Source organism: Siniperca chuatsi, linkage group LG14, assembly GCF_020085105.1.
Source record: "Siniperca chuatsi isolate FFG_IHB_CAS linkage group LG14, ASM2008510v1, whole genome shotgun sequence".
Taxonomy (NCBI): Eukaryota; Metazoa; Chordata; class Actinopteri; order Centrarchiformes; family Sinipercidae; genus Siniperca; species Siniperca chuatsi.
In genome coordinates this window covers 25,529,787-25,544,812 of record NC_058055.1, presented here as the reverse complement: position 1 = coordinate 25,544,812, position 15,026 = coordinate 25,529,787, and the positions used below count along the sequence as shown (strand labels likewise).

General features: G+C 39.2%; 4 protein-coding genes across 6 annotated transcripts; 3 read left to right on the top strand and 1 right to left on the bottom strand.

The window, feature by feature from the left end:
* The first annotated feature begins 697 nt into the window (after positions 1-697).
* On the top strand, positions 698-3,485 carry LOC122888295 (complement C1q-like protein 2). Its single transcript, XM_044222592.1, has 4 exons — positions 698-929; positions 1,479-1,550; positions 2,634-2,765; positions 2,877-3,485. Exons 1-4 carry the CDS (start codon positions 734-736, stop codon positions 3,158-3,160), a joined length of 684 nt encoding a protein of 227 aa, XP_044078527.1. The 5' UTR covers positions 698-733; the 3' UTR covers positions 3,161-3,485.
* A 2,677-nt stretch (positions 3,486-6,162) lies between these two features.
* LOC122888291 (E3 ubiquitin-protein ligase RNF26-like) lies at positions 6,163-10,944 on the bottom strand. 3 transcript variants are annotated; one of them, XM_044222585.1, is made up of 3 exons: positions 9,778-9,957; positions 8,691-8,731; positions 6,163-8,533 (listed from the first exon to the last, which is right to left on the bottom strand). In XM_044222585.1, exons 2-3 carry the CDS (start codon positions 8,718-8,720, stop codon positions 7,262-7,264), a joined length of 1,302 nt encoding a protein of 433 aa, XP_044078520.1. In that variant the 5' UTR covers positions 8,721-8,731; positions 9,778-9,957; the 3' UTR covers positions 6,163-7,261. The 3 variants fall into 3 exon arrangements, with proteins under 3 accessions (XP_044078520.1, XP_044078522.1, XP_044078521.1); XM_044222587.1 differs by lacking the exons at positions 8,691-8,731; positions 9,778-9,957 and adding an exon at positions 10,825-10,944; XM_044222586.1 differs by lacking the exon at positions 8,691-8,731 and having other exon boundaries at positions 9,778-9,955.
* A 982-nt stretch (positions 10,945-11,926) lies between these two features.
* On the top strand, positions 11,927-14,014 carry LOC122888306 (histone H4). The gene has a single exon (XM_044222605.1). The coding sequence runs from the start codon at positions 11,976-11,978 to the stop codon at positions 12,285-12,287; it is 312 nt and encodes a 103-aa protein (XP_044078540.1). The 5' UTR covers positions 11,927-11,975; the 3' UTR covers positions 12,288-14,014.
* Positions 14,015-14,295: 281 nt separating this feature from the next.
* Positions 14,296-14,855, top strand: LOC122888305 (histone H2B 1/2-like). The gene has a single exon (XM_044222604.1). It carries the CDS (start codon positions 14,340-14,342, stop codon positions 14,709-14,711), a length of 372 nt encoding a protein of 123 aa, XP_044078539.1. The 5' UTR covers positions 14,296-14,339; the 3' UTR covers positions 14,712-14,855.
* The last annotated feature ends 171 nt before the right edge of the window (positions 14,856-15,026 follow it).

The window sequence follows — 15,026 nt, the reverse complement described above, 5'->3', positions numbered from 1 at the left end:
GCTGTTATGCACCATCGCATCTGCACTGAGTATCGAACTGCAGATTTAATTCCTTAATAGGCTAAAAAAAAGCGACAATTATAGTTATGACAATGCAAGCACATGAAGGTAACTTAATGTTAGCTTATTAACATTTACTTATTAAAAGTAATGTTATAATCAAGTGACATCCAGATGAATGACTCGCAACTAAAGTTATGTGAAAATCTAAATTCACGTTAACAGATTTGCCTCAAATTCGTTCGTTATACATGTATTAAGTAAACATTACGTTAATTCACGGCAACACTGGTCAAATTTCTGGTGGGTGTGTTTCAGCAACCAGGCACCTCAGCTCCTTGATATTACAAGATTTATCGATTGAAGCATGACCCCAGACTCATTCAAAGATTTCTGGCCTTTCTGGGATCTAAACTGACCCTTGACCCACCCCTGACGGAGTATGGCCATTGTTGAAAAAATCGGACATTTTGATACGACAAAGCTCATTGTGCTATCTTTGTTCCTCATACCGATGTTGGCACACTACATGAAATGTTATATCAGTCTGATTATTTCCTCATTCTCAAAAACACAAAACAAAGAGCAACTCAGCAAGTTTGAGATGAACCTGGAAAACACTTGTCTGTAACGTCCACCCCCCACACCGTGACGCCTCTTTTTGCTGTACTACATAAACATCACACATGTTCACAGATTAAACAGTTCAACTGTGTAAATTGCCAGTGTGAGAATGATGATTGTGACTGTGATTTTCCCACTGTTGCTGCTGGTCTACTCTGTCTCCATGGATCAGAGTAACACAAAGGCAGAAAATGAAATTCTCGCACAGCCTTTTCCGCAAGACATCCATGCTGTGCTGAGAGAGATGACTGGCTCGTTGGTTCAACTGAGGGTGGAGATGAGATTCTTGCAAAGAGAGAATCAAGGTATGTTATTATGTAGGACTGCACAATTAATCAAAATATTATCGAAATCGCAGAAGCTGCAATTTTTTGATAAAGGTAAAATGTGTGACAAAGAATTATAATGAAGTTTTGTAGTGCTGCAGAGATTCCCTGGCCTACAAATCTTGTTCTCCAGATGCCAGAAAACATGTTTATTTGGTACAGACACCAACAAATATCAGATGATTTTAATAGTTTTTTAAGTGAAAATGAACATTTTGATGCAAAAATGATCATTCCCACTAATTGTGAGTCATATGGCAATCGTAATATCTGTCAAAATAATTGCAATAGGATTTTCTTTACCATATCGTGCAGCCCTAGTATTATGTCAAGTAATGAAAGATGTAATAGCACCCATCTCTGGGAACCACTGTTGTTTTACAAGGATATCAGTGTCATGTCATAGCAGTTCATAAATATCCACAGAAATGAAACCAAGTATTTTCTTCCACGAATATATTGGAGCAATATCCAAAGAAAGTGATGGTGCAGTGAAGTCAAACTCAGTTATTTATCCTCTTTTTTCAGCAAATGCAGCAAAGCTGGAAGAGTTGGAGAGGCAAAAGACTGAACTTGACAAGCTGAAGCAACAGCTGCAAGGTATTGTGTGGAAATCATCATGGCTCTGAAGATTTAGAAATATGTTTTTATCACACCTGTACAATTGTGTGGCAAAAAGTTCAATTTACCAGACTATTATTTATTCTAAAATAATATTCAGTACTGAAAACTGCAGTGGTTGCGATAATTTAGTTTTACCTTATCACCTCAAGATCAAGACCTAACTAGAATGTGCTTCTGCTGCTGAGAGACTTACAGCAAGACTTACAAAATTCAATCAGGGTAGCCAAACACTTCCAAACTTTACAGAGTATTTAAAGATACACTGTTGCACATACTCACAAAATTCTGAATGGAGCATTTCTAACCCAGTCATTTAAAGTTGTATTTGTACTGCGCCACCTACAGATGAAAGCCCATCAGTTCTGTTTGTTGGGTGTTTATGTGTGAATATACCACCTGATTGTGGTTGCAGTTCAATCATGCAGTCAAGAAGTATGGCAGTGTTCGTAGCAGGCCACATGGAGGTGTTGTACAGAATAATATGTCCGCCACAACTCGCCACGTGATGGTGCTATTGTTAACATATTTTAATTTGCTGAGCACATGCCATGGGGGAATGTATGTACCAAGTACGATTTCTCTAGTGTGTAGTATTTGTGATATTGATGCTTTTATGCACACTCCCATAGACAGCCATTCAAAAAACAAATCATAAAATATTTCATATTTCAAATACTGAACAATATATCAACAAGTTTTAATACAATCTGCAAAACATGCTGCCCAAATAAGAATTGGAACCATGTTTCTAGCTGTAAGTATGTAAGAGTAATTTTTGCTTTCTCAGAAAATTGCAGATCAACTTTACTATCTGAGATACCAAGATAATTAGATTTTTAAAAATCATTAATTAAAATGTTTGGAACCACTGCAGTTTCCGGCTTCTGTAACAATAAAATGCTTTTTACTGTCAAACATTGCTTTCATTGGAGATAAATGTGTTTTTTTTTTTTTTTTATCTACCTAAAGTGTTGGATAGTACAAAAATACAAAGAATAATAATAATAATAAAGTCACATGGGTGTATCCACAGAATATTTACATTGCTCTCTCTCTCAGTCAAACACGTGGCTTTCTCAGCCGCTCTGTTGGCTCAAGGCGATGCAACTCTCGGACCCTTTCACACATTTACTCCCTTGGTCTTCAAACATGTTGTCTCAAACATTGGAAATGCCTACAACCCAAACACAGGTACCTGAACTCTGAAATCTCAACAATAAATTGTTGTTAATGTCAGTCTGATTGACAAATGTTGCAACAGTTGATTTTCCATTTAAAATGACAAAAACAAATGTCCAACAGGTGTTTTCACTCCACCAGTGAGAGGAGCCTACCACTTCGAGTGGCACATAGGTGCACATGGAGATGGGAACCATCCTACAGGTGCTGTGTTGATCAAGAACTCAGAGCACATTTTTATCGCATATGAGCATCAGCCGACCCATTATGGGACTTCTTCTAACAGCGTTACACTGCTTCTAGAGGTCGGAGATGTTGTGTTTTTGCGACTGTGGGTTAACACAAGGGTGTACGACAATCAAAACCACCATAACACCTTCAGTGGTCATCTGCTTTTCACCATGTAAGATGAAAACTGTTACTCTTTTTCTTCATCTCCATGAAATGCATGCAGGTTTTTGTTGTATTAAACTGAAACTGAAACTTAATCTGATTATCTTGAATCCCTGTAGCAATGTATAGTTCTCATTTCCCTTTATATAAAAGCTAGATGACAGAGCAATGCAACTGCAACAACATTTACACAAATTAAAATGTTCAGACATTTTTCATCTGTATCTGGGTCGGGATCTGCATGATAGATAATAATCATATACAGGTTTTCCAAATTTCAAAGTGATTAATGTTTCTGATTCTCTTGTCATTTGAATTAAAGACTACAGACATCATCAATACTGTCTGTGGACATTTCTATATTATTTTGTTTTCACTTTAAATATTAACATATTGAAAGCAGAAAATCAAATGCAACATCTTACTATGGGAATAAGAAACGGAGAATGTCAGAATGATGTATTGAAACACTTAAGAGACCTTCTACTGTATGTTATGCTGTGGCAACATCTGACAGATGTTTCATAAAGCAAGATTACCAGTTACACTTCTTAAAAAGTTGCCTTCTGTAAGTCAGGCTTATTTTCAGAAAATGTAGTTTCATAAAGAAGGTTTAGTGCAGTCGGTCAAACCTTGAGCTGCTGATGTTACCATCAGAGCAGTGATGGTGATCCTGCTTCAGATCCACTCAAACGTCTGTTTTCTTATAGGAGTTTGGTCACAGTATCATCTGTTAATGCTTCACTGTGACTCAGGACACACACATCAGCGATTCTCAACATAAATGGAAACCTTCCCTCTCATTTCGAATATTTATTCCCCATGCAGCTCATATGGTACACCCTTTGAAAGCAGCCAACCCAAAAAATCGATTTAGACACTCTTGCTGTTCAGTATGAAGCCATTAACTCTTAAATCACCAAACCACAGATAACAGCTAAACATAAGGGAAACAGCTTTCAAATATATAAACAACTGAATGCAAGTAAACCAAGGAACAGGAAACTGTACAGTGACGCCGAGACGGTAAACGGCAGAAACCAAACAGGCGTTTCTACTGCGACAAATTTAGTTACCTGACTGTGAATCTAAAGCTGTACTGACAGGTTTCCCATGGCCGACCGCCTGCTGCACCGATTTAAATCTGAAAATGATCAGCTCCGTTAGAAAAGAGCAGTGGTGAAGAGTAACTAAGTACATTTACTGAAATACTATACTTAAGTACAATTTTGAGATATTTGTAGTTTACTTGAATATTTCCAATTTATGCTGCTTTATACTTTTACTCCATTACAGTTCAGAGGGAAATATTGTACTTTTTACTCCACTATTTTAATTGACAACTTTAGTTACTGGATACTTTTCAGATTAAGACTTTACAAGAAAAATATGATCAGTTTATAAAATAGGACACATTGATAAAGATTAAACCAGTGGTTTCCAACCTCTTACAAAAATTCCAGTTCCAGATGTCAAAGAGACATTTCACTTCTAAACTTCTCACATGGTTTCATTAAAAATAACTGTGCGAGGCCTAAAGAGGTAAAAAGATCCAATATTTCACATAAAGAGATAAGTTCAAAAACTAAAACCTTTCCTCTCCCAATAATCATCTCACAACCCCTCAGATTTATCTCGTGACCCTTTGGAGGGGCCCGACTCGGTCCCTGGACTAAACTAGCTAACTATGTATAAACTGTAGTTAAAACTAGCTCCACCTCGAGCAGCTACAACAGTAAAATGCTGCTTGCACATCAGTAGATTCATCAGTTTTAACATGTCATAATAATGATCAGTCACAGGGACGAAACAAGTATTACTTTTATACTTTAAGTATATTTTGATGATAAAACTTTTGCACTTTTACTTGAGTAAGATTTTGAATGCAGGACTTTTACTTGTAATGGAGCATTTTTCATTGTTGTATTGGTACTTACCACTGGAAAAGAGGATAAATAAAGCATGTATTACTGATGTCTTTTCATCATTAATCAATCTGCTGATAACCACCTTGATTAATCAATTAATCGTTAAGTCTATAAAATGTCTGATATTCAGTTTATGATCACATAAAATCAGCCAATTCTCACAATTGAGATGCTGGAACTATTACATTTTTGTTTGAATAAATACTTTAATGTTTAATTGATTATCAATTGTGCACATTTATTTTATGTTATGTTAGGACTAATCAATTAATTGACTAATTGTTTTAGCTTTTTATATATATATAGCAAGACGGTAATACAAATAAGTAAATAAAAGAAATATGTTTTTTTAACAAGACCTACAATCATTCAGTTTAATTCAATTTTATTTATATAGCGCCAATTCATAACAGAAGTTATCTCATTGCACTTGTCCTATAATGTTTACCATGTTCACCATCTTAGTTTAGCATGTTAGCATGTTAGCATTGGCTAATTAGCAATAAACATAAAGTACAGCTGAGGCTGATGTGGCCATAAACAAAAATATTGGACAAATTTAACTGATGATGGAGCTGGAAAAGTTGACTGAAGTTATTGCAATTCAGCGGGGGACATGCATTTTTGTACCAAAACATCCAAAAGTTGTAAAGACATTTAATTTAAAACCACACGTTAACCTCGTGGTGGCGCTAGAGGAAAAGTCAGGGTATTGTCAAAGTCAGCAGGATTCATCCTCTGGGCGCCATGAATGTCTGTACAAAATTTCCCAACAATCCGTCTAATAGCTGTGTTCTGCTGCTATCTTTGGTTTAATGCACATTTGGCAACATTTACATGAAAATAGGACCTTTAGTCTAACATGTGACTGGAAAGGATCAAACAGTATAAAACATAAGCCTGCTAATTTAGTCATTTTACTAAATAAACCAAGCAAAAACTTCTTCTTATTCTTATATTCATGCAGGACTCATGACCTCAGTATTTAAAATCCTCACTACAACCCTGCTTCATGCTACCTGCTTTACACCACTGACTGACCACAGGCTGAATAACGTGGCAAGAATCTTTCAGTTTGACAAGAAGAGTAAAGGATTCAAAGCATGACAGCATGTTTATTGAACATTACTGAATAAATACTAAGACACAAGTTCCAGTAACAGAACGTGAGTAAATTATAAAAATGTTCACATTCATCACATGAAGTGCGCAGTCGTATTTGTAGGACTGGACCATTTTTTAAAATTTATCATTTATCGCCTCGCTATGAGATCGCATTGTGACAAAATACTGGTTTGGAGATCTAAGTTTTAAAACTCACCTGGAGGACATTTGTGGATTTGTAGGAATGAAAACAAAAATCAAGAAATAAAGCTTCAAACCAAAGCTTTTATAAGGCTTTTGCACCAACAAATATGAAAACTCAATTATAATTTTTAATCTGCAGCAGTGTGTTAAGGTACCATCTGCTAATTAGGGGATATCTTAGGAATCAAAATAGTTTATAATGATAAATTCAACTCAAATTAAACACCCCAAGCAGATGTTCAGTTTTTAAATGTTTTTTTTAAATAGATGTTCATAATATATTAAAAAAGGAGCACACATATTACAGTAATAAGTACAGTCTTTGGCCCAAATCCTCAAGTCTATTAATCCAGTGTTAATAATCAGCAGCCACTGAGTTCAGTTGTTATGAAATAACCATCCACACTTCTCACATATCAAGAGATTTAAGAGCTTCTCTCTTGTTTTGGCATTTCAGCGTTGATGGCAAACTTATATCAGATATATATATATATATATATATATATATATATATATATATATATATATATATATATATATATATACACACATATATTCAAGTTTTAAGATTAAACACTAGGGTGCAGAAATATTGTTCATTAAAGTTAGAAAAGTTTCCTGACTTAGATTAGAAAATAGTGGAACAAAGAATAAGTAAACATACCAAGAATCTGACCAATAGTTGGCACTTTGCGATACTTGATTTTACAGACACAGTTCAGCTCAAAAAGTATTAAGTTAAGTATTACTCAGGCCTACTTGTGAATAAAACTATTTGAGTAGAGAAAAAGCAACTATAGCGCTAACAGCCTTTTTCTGTTGTGCAGTTTGTAGTTGTGGCCTTTTGGTCATGTCACCACCGCGCTGGTCCATCGCCCGTCAGAGGAAGACGTCCATGGTCTGTGTGATGGGCTGCCGGCAGAGCGGACAGCAGCGCTGCTGGATGGGTCGGCGTTGGGTCAGGATGTCGGTGCAGTGCCGGCAGAGGCAGAGGTGACGGCAGGGCAGCAGCAGCACCGTTTTGCTCAAGTCCTGACAGATGACACACTTCTTCCTCTCCTCCTGCTCCTTCAGCAGGCTGAGCAGCTCACCATCAGTCGGAGGGCTGCCGCCATCCTCCGGAGCGGAGTTCGGCCGGGACGTACTAGTCCTGCTGCTGCTCGCTGGCTCGCCGTCCTGCTGAGTGTGGAGCTGCAGAGAGTCTGGATGGCTCGGTTCATTCACTGGCAGCAGGTCGGTCTCAGTGATTAAAGCGTCTGTGTGTGGAAGCCTCATTCTACTTACTTCCTGCGCTGTCCTGGTGTGGACCTCCAGATTGGCCAGAGCTTGTTCCAGTGTCATCCGTACGCCACGAACTCCCGGCAGAGCGTTGACCAAACGGAGGCTCAGCCGTCTGGCGAGGACAGGAAGCCTGGGGTTCAGTAACAGGAAAGCCAGTGAGATGATGGCCGCAGTGATGAGCAGGCCGTGTGAGTCAGCGATGAAAACAGTGATGAAGACACGGCCCAGTGCTCCCAGGAAGTCCAGCAGCAGCTGGCAGAGAGTCCACAGCAGCACGGATGCACCGACCAGACAGCTGTACAGGAAGGTCAGCAGGGTCAGAGCCAGCTCCACCACTTTGTGCAGGGGGTCCGCCACCACCTCCCAGATGCCCGCCAACACAGACAGACAGTTCTGCGTGCTGATGAGGATGATGTTGACCACCGTGTTGACAAAGTAGAGAACGAGGCTGAGTGCGATGCAGAGGCCTTCGCATGTCTGTCGCAGGATGCAGCTCCCTGAAATAAGCCCGCGGTGCAGCACGTCCTTGATGCGCCACGCCACGTGACAGGAGAGGTGTCCCACCATCTTGAAACTCTCAAACACTCCTCCCAGCGTCTGCAGCCAGCCCTCCACAACGTGCAGGGCTCCACAGGCGGCACTGGAGACGGCCTCAGTGGCGGTAAGGAAGGAGAAAAGAGCAAAGTCCCAGTATTCAATCAAAGTGGAGCCGCTCAGGGCGACCAGCGCGCCGTGGAGGGAAGCACCCACACCGGACAGGAAGCGAAGAAGCCAGCTGAACGCCCTGACGGCCAGGTCGAGCAGCAGGCAGCAGGCGTCCACACATCTCCCAACAGCAAGAGAGACAAAATTCACTTCATCCATATTAGGCTGGAGAGAAGAGAAGTGGAGTTAGAGCTGCACAATATATCTGTCAGCTTATCTGCTCCAGTCAGTACCTGCTTCAGAATATATATATTTTATACAGGGACAAATATCAAAATCCCTTCAGGTCATTTAGAATGGATGAAGTTCATATCTGACTTACTCTAAACTCTACAATGCCCTCTGGTTCCATTTACGTTATTTCTACGGGACACAGATAAGAGGTTTACCAAGACAAAGGTTAAACTGCAGCTTCTGAGGGATTGAAATGTGATTTTGTTCCAGACAACACAGGTTTAAACCCGTCTTACACCTTAAACTGCAGCTAAGCTTATGACACAGCAACAGCCCCACAAAGGTAATAGTTGTTGATGTTGATTATCCAGATCTTTGGGGGACATTTTCACCTTTTACATATATTTATTTGGTAGTTGACAGTGTAGAGACAGGCATGAATATGGGGAGAGAAAGAGGGATATGACATGTAACAGAAGGTCCTCGGCCAGAATCGAACCAGGGGTTACATGTAATTGGCCTTAACCATCAGTCTACTAAACACCCAGGACTTTCTACATATTAAATCAGAGGAACATAACTTTTCTATCAGTCCAGATACAATACATATCTGTCATCCAATTACTTCCTGATACCGATAAGCTGAGTGATATATTATGCACCCGTTATATATTTACAAGTCTCTACAATCGGTGTGTTGTTTTAGTGGACAGAGTGTGGGGAGAAATAAAGGGGAAATTACTTATTTAAGTGGGAAATCTGTTTAAACGAGTATTGCTGTATATGGTGTGTATGCCGAGTTTAGGAGAAGCTCTTGTTGATTCAGGTGAAGTACATAAGTCATACGTGCGACGTCTGTGTATTCTTGTAAACTTAAAAAGACTAGATTTCTAAATGGAGTTTGGTTTTTAAACGGAACTTTGGACCTTGCTAGGTATCAACTGAGCTAACTGTTACTAGCTAACGACAGTAAAGCGGTCTGTGGACAGACAGCACACATCTCCCTAACCTTCACAAACGTCAGTTAAGGAATTACCACATTAATTTCTTTATATATTTATTCTTCATGTCTGAAGTCTTCGGTGTAATTAGCAGCAACCACATGCTAACGTCACACCGTTACCTAGCAAACCACACCCATTAGCATTAGCTAGCAAGTCAGAAATAAATATAAAACAAAAACAAACTTTCGGGGAAGAATCGACTGATGTCCGTTTTAAGTGAAAATAACTCACCGTAGCAACATGGCGCGGACAGATTTAATCACTGGTACGTGTATACAGAACTACAACTATTAGTCATGATTTTCTTTTTTAGTATGTTTTCATTATGATGTTCTTCTTCTTCGTTCTGTTTATTGGCGGATCGCAAACCAACGTAAAAGATGTATACCGCCACCTACTGTATCAAAGATTCATGACATTGAATGACCTGAATACTGATTAATTATATTTATTTGGTAGTTGACAGTGTAGAGACAGGCATGAATATGGGGAGAGAAAGAGGGATATGACATGTAACAGAAGGTCCTCGGCCAGAATCGAACCAGGGGTTACATGTAATTGGCCTTAACCATCAGTCTACTAAACACCCAGGACTTTCTACATATTAAATCAGAGGAACATAACTTTTCTATCAGTCCAGATACAATACATATCTGTCATCCAATTACTTCCTGATACCGATAAGCTGAGTGATATATTATGCACCCGTTATATATTTACAAGTCTCTACAATCGGTGTGTTGTTTTAGTGGACAGAGTGTGGGGAGAAATAAAGGGGAAATTACTTATTTAAGTGGGAAATCTGTTTAAACGAGTATTGCTGTATATGGTGTGTATGCCGAGTTTAGGAGAAGCTCTTGTTGATTCAGGTGAAGTACATAAGTCATACGTGCGACGTCTGTGTATTCTTGTAAACTTAAAAAGACTAGATTTCTAAATGGAGTTTGGTTTTTAAACGGAACTTTGGACCTTGCTAGGTATCAACTGAGCTAACTGTTACTAGCTAACGACAGTAAAGCGGTCTGTGGACAGACAGCACACATCTCCCTAACCTTCACAAACGTCAGTTAAGGAATTACCACATTAATTTCTTTATATATTTATTCTTCATGTCTGAAGTCTTCGGTGTAATTAGCAGCAACCACATGCTAACGTCACACCGTTACCTAGCAAACCACACCCATTAGCATTAGCTAGCAAGTCAGAAATAAATATAAAACAAAAACAAACTTTCGGGGAAGAATCGACTGATGTCCGTTTTAAGTGAAAATAACTCACCGTAGCAACATGGCGCGGACAGATTTAATCACTGGTACGTGTATACAGAACTACAACTATTAGTCATGATTTTCTTTTTTAAAAGATGTATACCGCCACCTACTGTATCAAAGATTCATGACATTGAATGACCTGAATACTGATTAATTATATTTAATGCTGTACATAATAATGTTCTTATGTGTTTATATTAGACGTGACAAGCCAAAAACGTTGAACCCCCCGCCCCCTTTTTATTTAGAGCCTTCTTTGCTAATTTATCTGGTTGTTCAACACCCATATGAGCAGCAGTGGTGGAAAGTAACTAAGTACATTTACTCAATCACTCCACTTAAGTACAATATTGAGGTACTTCTACTCCACGCAAATATTGTACCGTTTACTCCACTACATTTATTTGACAGCTTTAGTCACTAGTTACTTTGCAGATATATTTACACAAAATATATCCTAGCTAGTTAATACATCATGATGCATAATTCTAGGTTAAGATACAATAAGATTAGACTTTATTGAACCCCGGGGAAAGATTCACAAGCTACCCTGCAGAATATAAAATAATCAAAATTAGCTCCACCTTTACCAGCTGCAACATTAAAGTGATGTACACATTAATGTATCAATAATTATAACCCAATAATATAATACTCTGAAATGGGCCCTTCTGCATGAGTACTTCTGCTATTGGTACTTTAACTGCATTTATCTGACATATATAATTAATAGTTACTTCATATATTTAGGTTTTACGTTAAAAAAACACATGATAAGCTTATAAAACACAACGCATTGCTAAAGGGCTCCCAAATGGTTTGGCTTGTGAACTCTCGTGAAGCTCCTTGTCACATTTTAAATATTCCTCCAACGAGACATTTCCGCTTTAAACTTGACTCTTTGAGGCCTAAAGAGATTAAAAAATTAATTAATTAATTAATTATACAACATTTCACAAACAAAGCAAATCATGGAGTTGATCAGTTTTAACATTTACAATAAAAAAAACGTAGGAGGAGCTGCTGAGTTTGGCGCCTCCCAGCAGATCACGCGACACGCCTGTCTTCTCTTACGTCCGCATAGAAGATGTAAAAGGCGACAGTCTGCCGTCCAGCAGCAGACTCGTCTCCGAGTGTTTTAGATAAACGGACTGCAGAATGAGTGGGCGGGGCAAAGGCGGAAAGGGACTCGGGAAAGGCGGCGCTAAGCGTCACCGTAAAGTACTTCGTGATAACATCCAGGGCATCACCAAGCCCGCCATCCGCCGTCTGGCTCGCCGCGGCGGAGTGAAGCGTATCTCCGGTCTGATCTACGAGGAGACCCGCGGTGTGCTCAAGGTCTTCCTGGAGAACGTCATCCGTGACGCCGTCACCTACACCGAGCACGCCAAGAGGAAGACCGTCACCGCCATGGACGTGGTGTACGCTCTCAAGAGGCAGGGCCGCACCCTGTACGGCTTCGGAGGCTAAACCTGATCCAGACCCGCTGACACACGAACCCAAAGGCTCTTTTAAGAGCCGCCCACTTCTTCTCAAGAGTTTATCCTGTTGACTTTAATACAGTAGCGCTGTTGAAAACATCTAACCACAAGATGGCGCTTCCCTTTTATTCCAGCAGCTGCCAGATTACTAAACAACCTGCATGAATGACACTAAGGATTTCAGTTAGCAACATAAATAACTAATTTAGGTTCTTTACTATACAACAGTGATTCATGTTAATGATTGGATGTTCAGCTCTTTTCAGAGAGCTGGCTCTTAAGATTTTTTTTTTGTAGGCCTTTATTTTACCATAACTTTGCAAAATGTAATGGTTTTGTGTGAAAACCCTTTCATGTGCAGTGTTTTATGAGAATCCTTATAATTGCCTAGTTTTGTGCATTTATTCTGTAACCCTAACTTGCAGTGGACTCCACTCCTGTGGTGGTAATGTTTACAAAGCTAGCGTTAGCAAACACCCCAATAGTTAATAACAGGGGCCCTATATTGCAACTGAACTGTAAAATAACATTTCAATCATCCTTACACCATAAAACACACAAATACTTACACTTCCAAAGGATACAACACACTGTAGGGATGCTATTAAATTCCCACAGCGTAGTAAAAGCTGACGTTAGCATTGGTCAAGCGTTTCCTTGCTGATAATGTGTAAGTTACAGGAAAATAATTGATGAATGCATTGTCCAAAAATCCTAGCTGAAATGTTAATTTAACTGCCTGGTGTGTCTTGTTTTTTTGTTTTGTTTTTGGCCCAGTGTCGCTGTGGGCACGGTGTGATATTAATTCAACTAGCCGATTACATTCTTGTATTATCAGGTAGAAATGGTGTGTTTGTAGTGGACATCTCCATATTCCTCACGGACGTCATCAGTCACGTCAAAATGAAGAAAACCACGTCACTGATGACGTCCGTGAAAATGTGTTAACTAGGAGGATTTTCTGAACTAAAGAGGTCATCGCTGCGCACAGAAACAGATACAAATATTGCAGCACTAAGAAACGTGTTGATGTGATGGATCAGTTTTTTGTATCCTATTGACACTGGTATCAATACCTAAAACGAGACTTCGTATCAATAATATTGATATGTTGGGGATCGATCCGCCCACCCACAGTGATTACATCCATCTGAAAGCTTTATACAGCAAGATGGCAAGCACTGAAATACAGAGTGAACGAAACCCAACAGCTCAGCCACGCTTTGATCGATTCTTTAGATTAGATATTAGGTATACAGTTGATTTATGTTATGTAATATATATTTATATATTACATAATTGAAATAATAAAGCAGTTACTGTCCCAAAACGTGTTGGTTTACCATTATTACTGTAAAAAATAAAACGTAACTCTTTCCAGATGTTGGTCACAGCCCATACACTGAATGAGTTCATCTACTTGACTTTATACGTAATTTACTTTATTATCATTGGAAAAGCCCTGGTGTGATCGTGTAATGTCTGTTAGCATTGTTGCTTGAAATTAATATAAAGAGAAGCTGCCAATCAAGACAGTGATACTGCAGGTTTGTAAGATAAGCATGAAATAAAAATGAATGAATATATTAATAAAATAATTTAAACAATTAAATGCCACTTTAAGTTTGTCAGTGTGATTTCCACGTGTCTCAAACTCTCTGACCTTTTTACTTTCCTGTAACAAGATAATAGCCTAAAAAATATATATGTATAATACTAATATAATTGTGAATGTTTGTATTATAATCAAATTAATCCGATCTTTTGGTAAGTGACCTAAATAAAGTATCTGAATACTTTCTCCACCACTGATATTAATACATTTAACTGTTAAAATCTGTGTTCACCGTTTGACCTTCACATCTTCATTCACTTCTCAATGTTTAACCGTAGCCTGTACAGCGCATGCTCAGTCGCGTTTAAAAACTCAGCCAATCCTGTGTGAGGAACCGCACAGTCTAATTTGCATCAAGCACATACAAATCCGTCACCTCAGCGCTACAGGGATCATTCGTTGAAGTAAATTCCTACGAAGTTAACGATGCCTGATCCAGTGAAAGCACCGAAGAAGGGCTCAAAGAAAGCCGTCTCTAAGAGCGTCACCAAGACCGGCAAGAAGAAGAGAAAGACCAGGAAGGAGAGCTACGCCATCTACGTGTACAAAGTGCTGAAGCAGGTCCACCCCGACACCGGCATCTCCTCCAAGGCCATGCTGATCATGAACTCCTTTGTGAGCGACATCTTCGAGCGCATCGCCGGTGAGTCCTCCCGCCTGGCTCACTACAACAAGCGCTCCACCATCACCTCCAGGGAGATCCAGACCGCCGTCCGCCTGCTGCTGCCCGGGGAGCTGGCCAAGCACGCCGTGTCTGAGGGCACCAAGGCCGTCACCAAGTACACCAGCTCCAAGTAAACCCGCTGTTCATCCCAACAACACAAAGGCCCTTTTCAGGGCCGCCCACTGCCTCAACTAAAAGCTTTATTCCAATTCTTTATAATATTTTTTAAAACTTATAAATTTCAAACATCTAATGAATAAATACTACATGCAGATGACTATTTATGGTCTACTTAATATGATTTACTACAGTGATGTATAGTAATAAAATGTGGTGCTGTGAATGTTTGTACTACTATCCAACCAAGAGGAAACACAAGTCCCAAGAATCAGATGCAGTTGGACAAGATTTTGCTGCACTAGCACAGCATGATGCCTTTTAAAATGTGT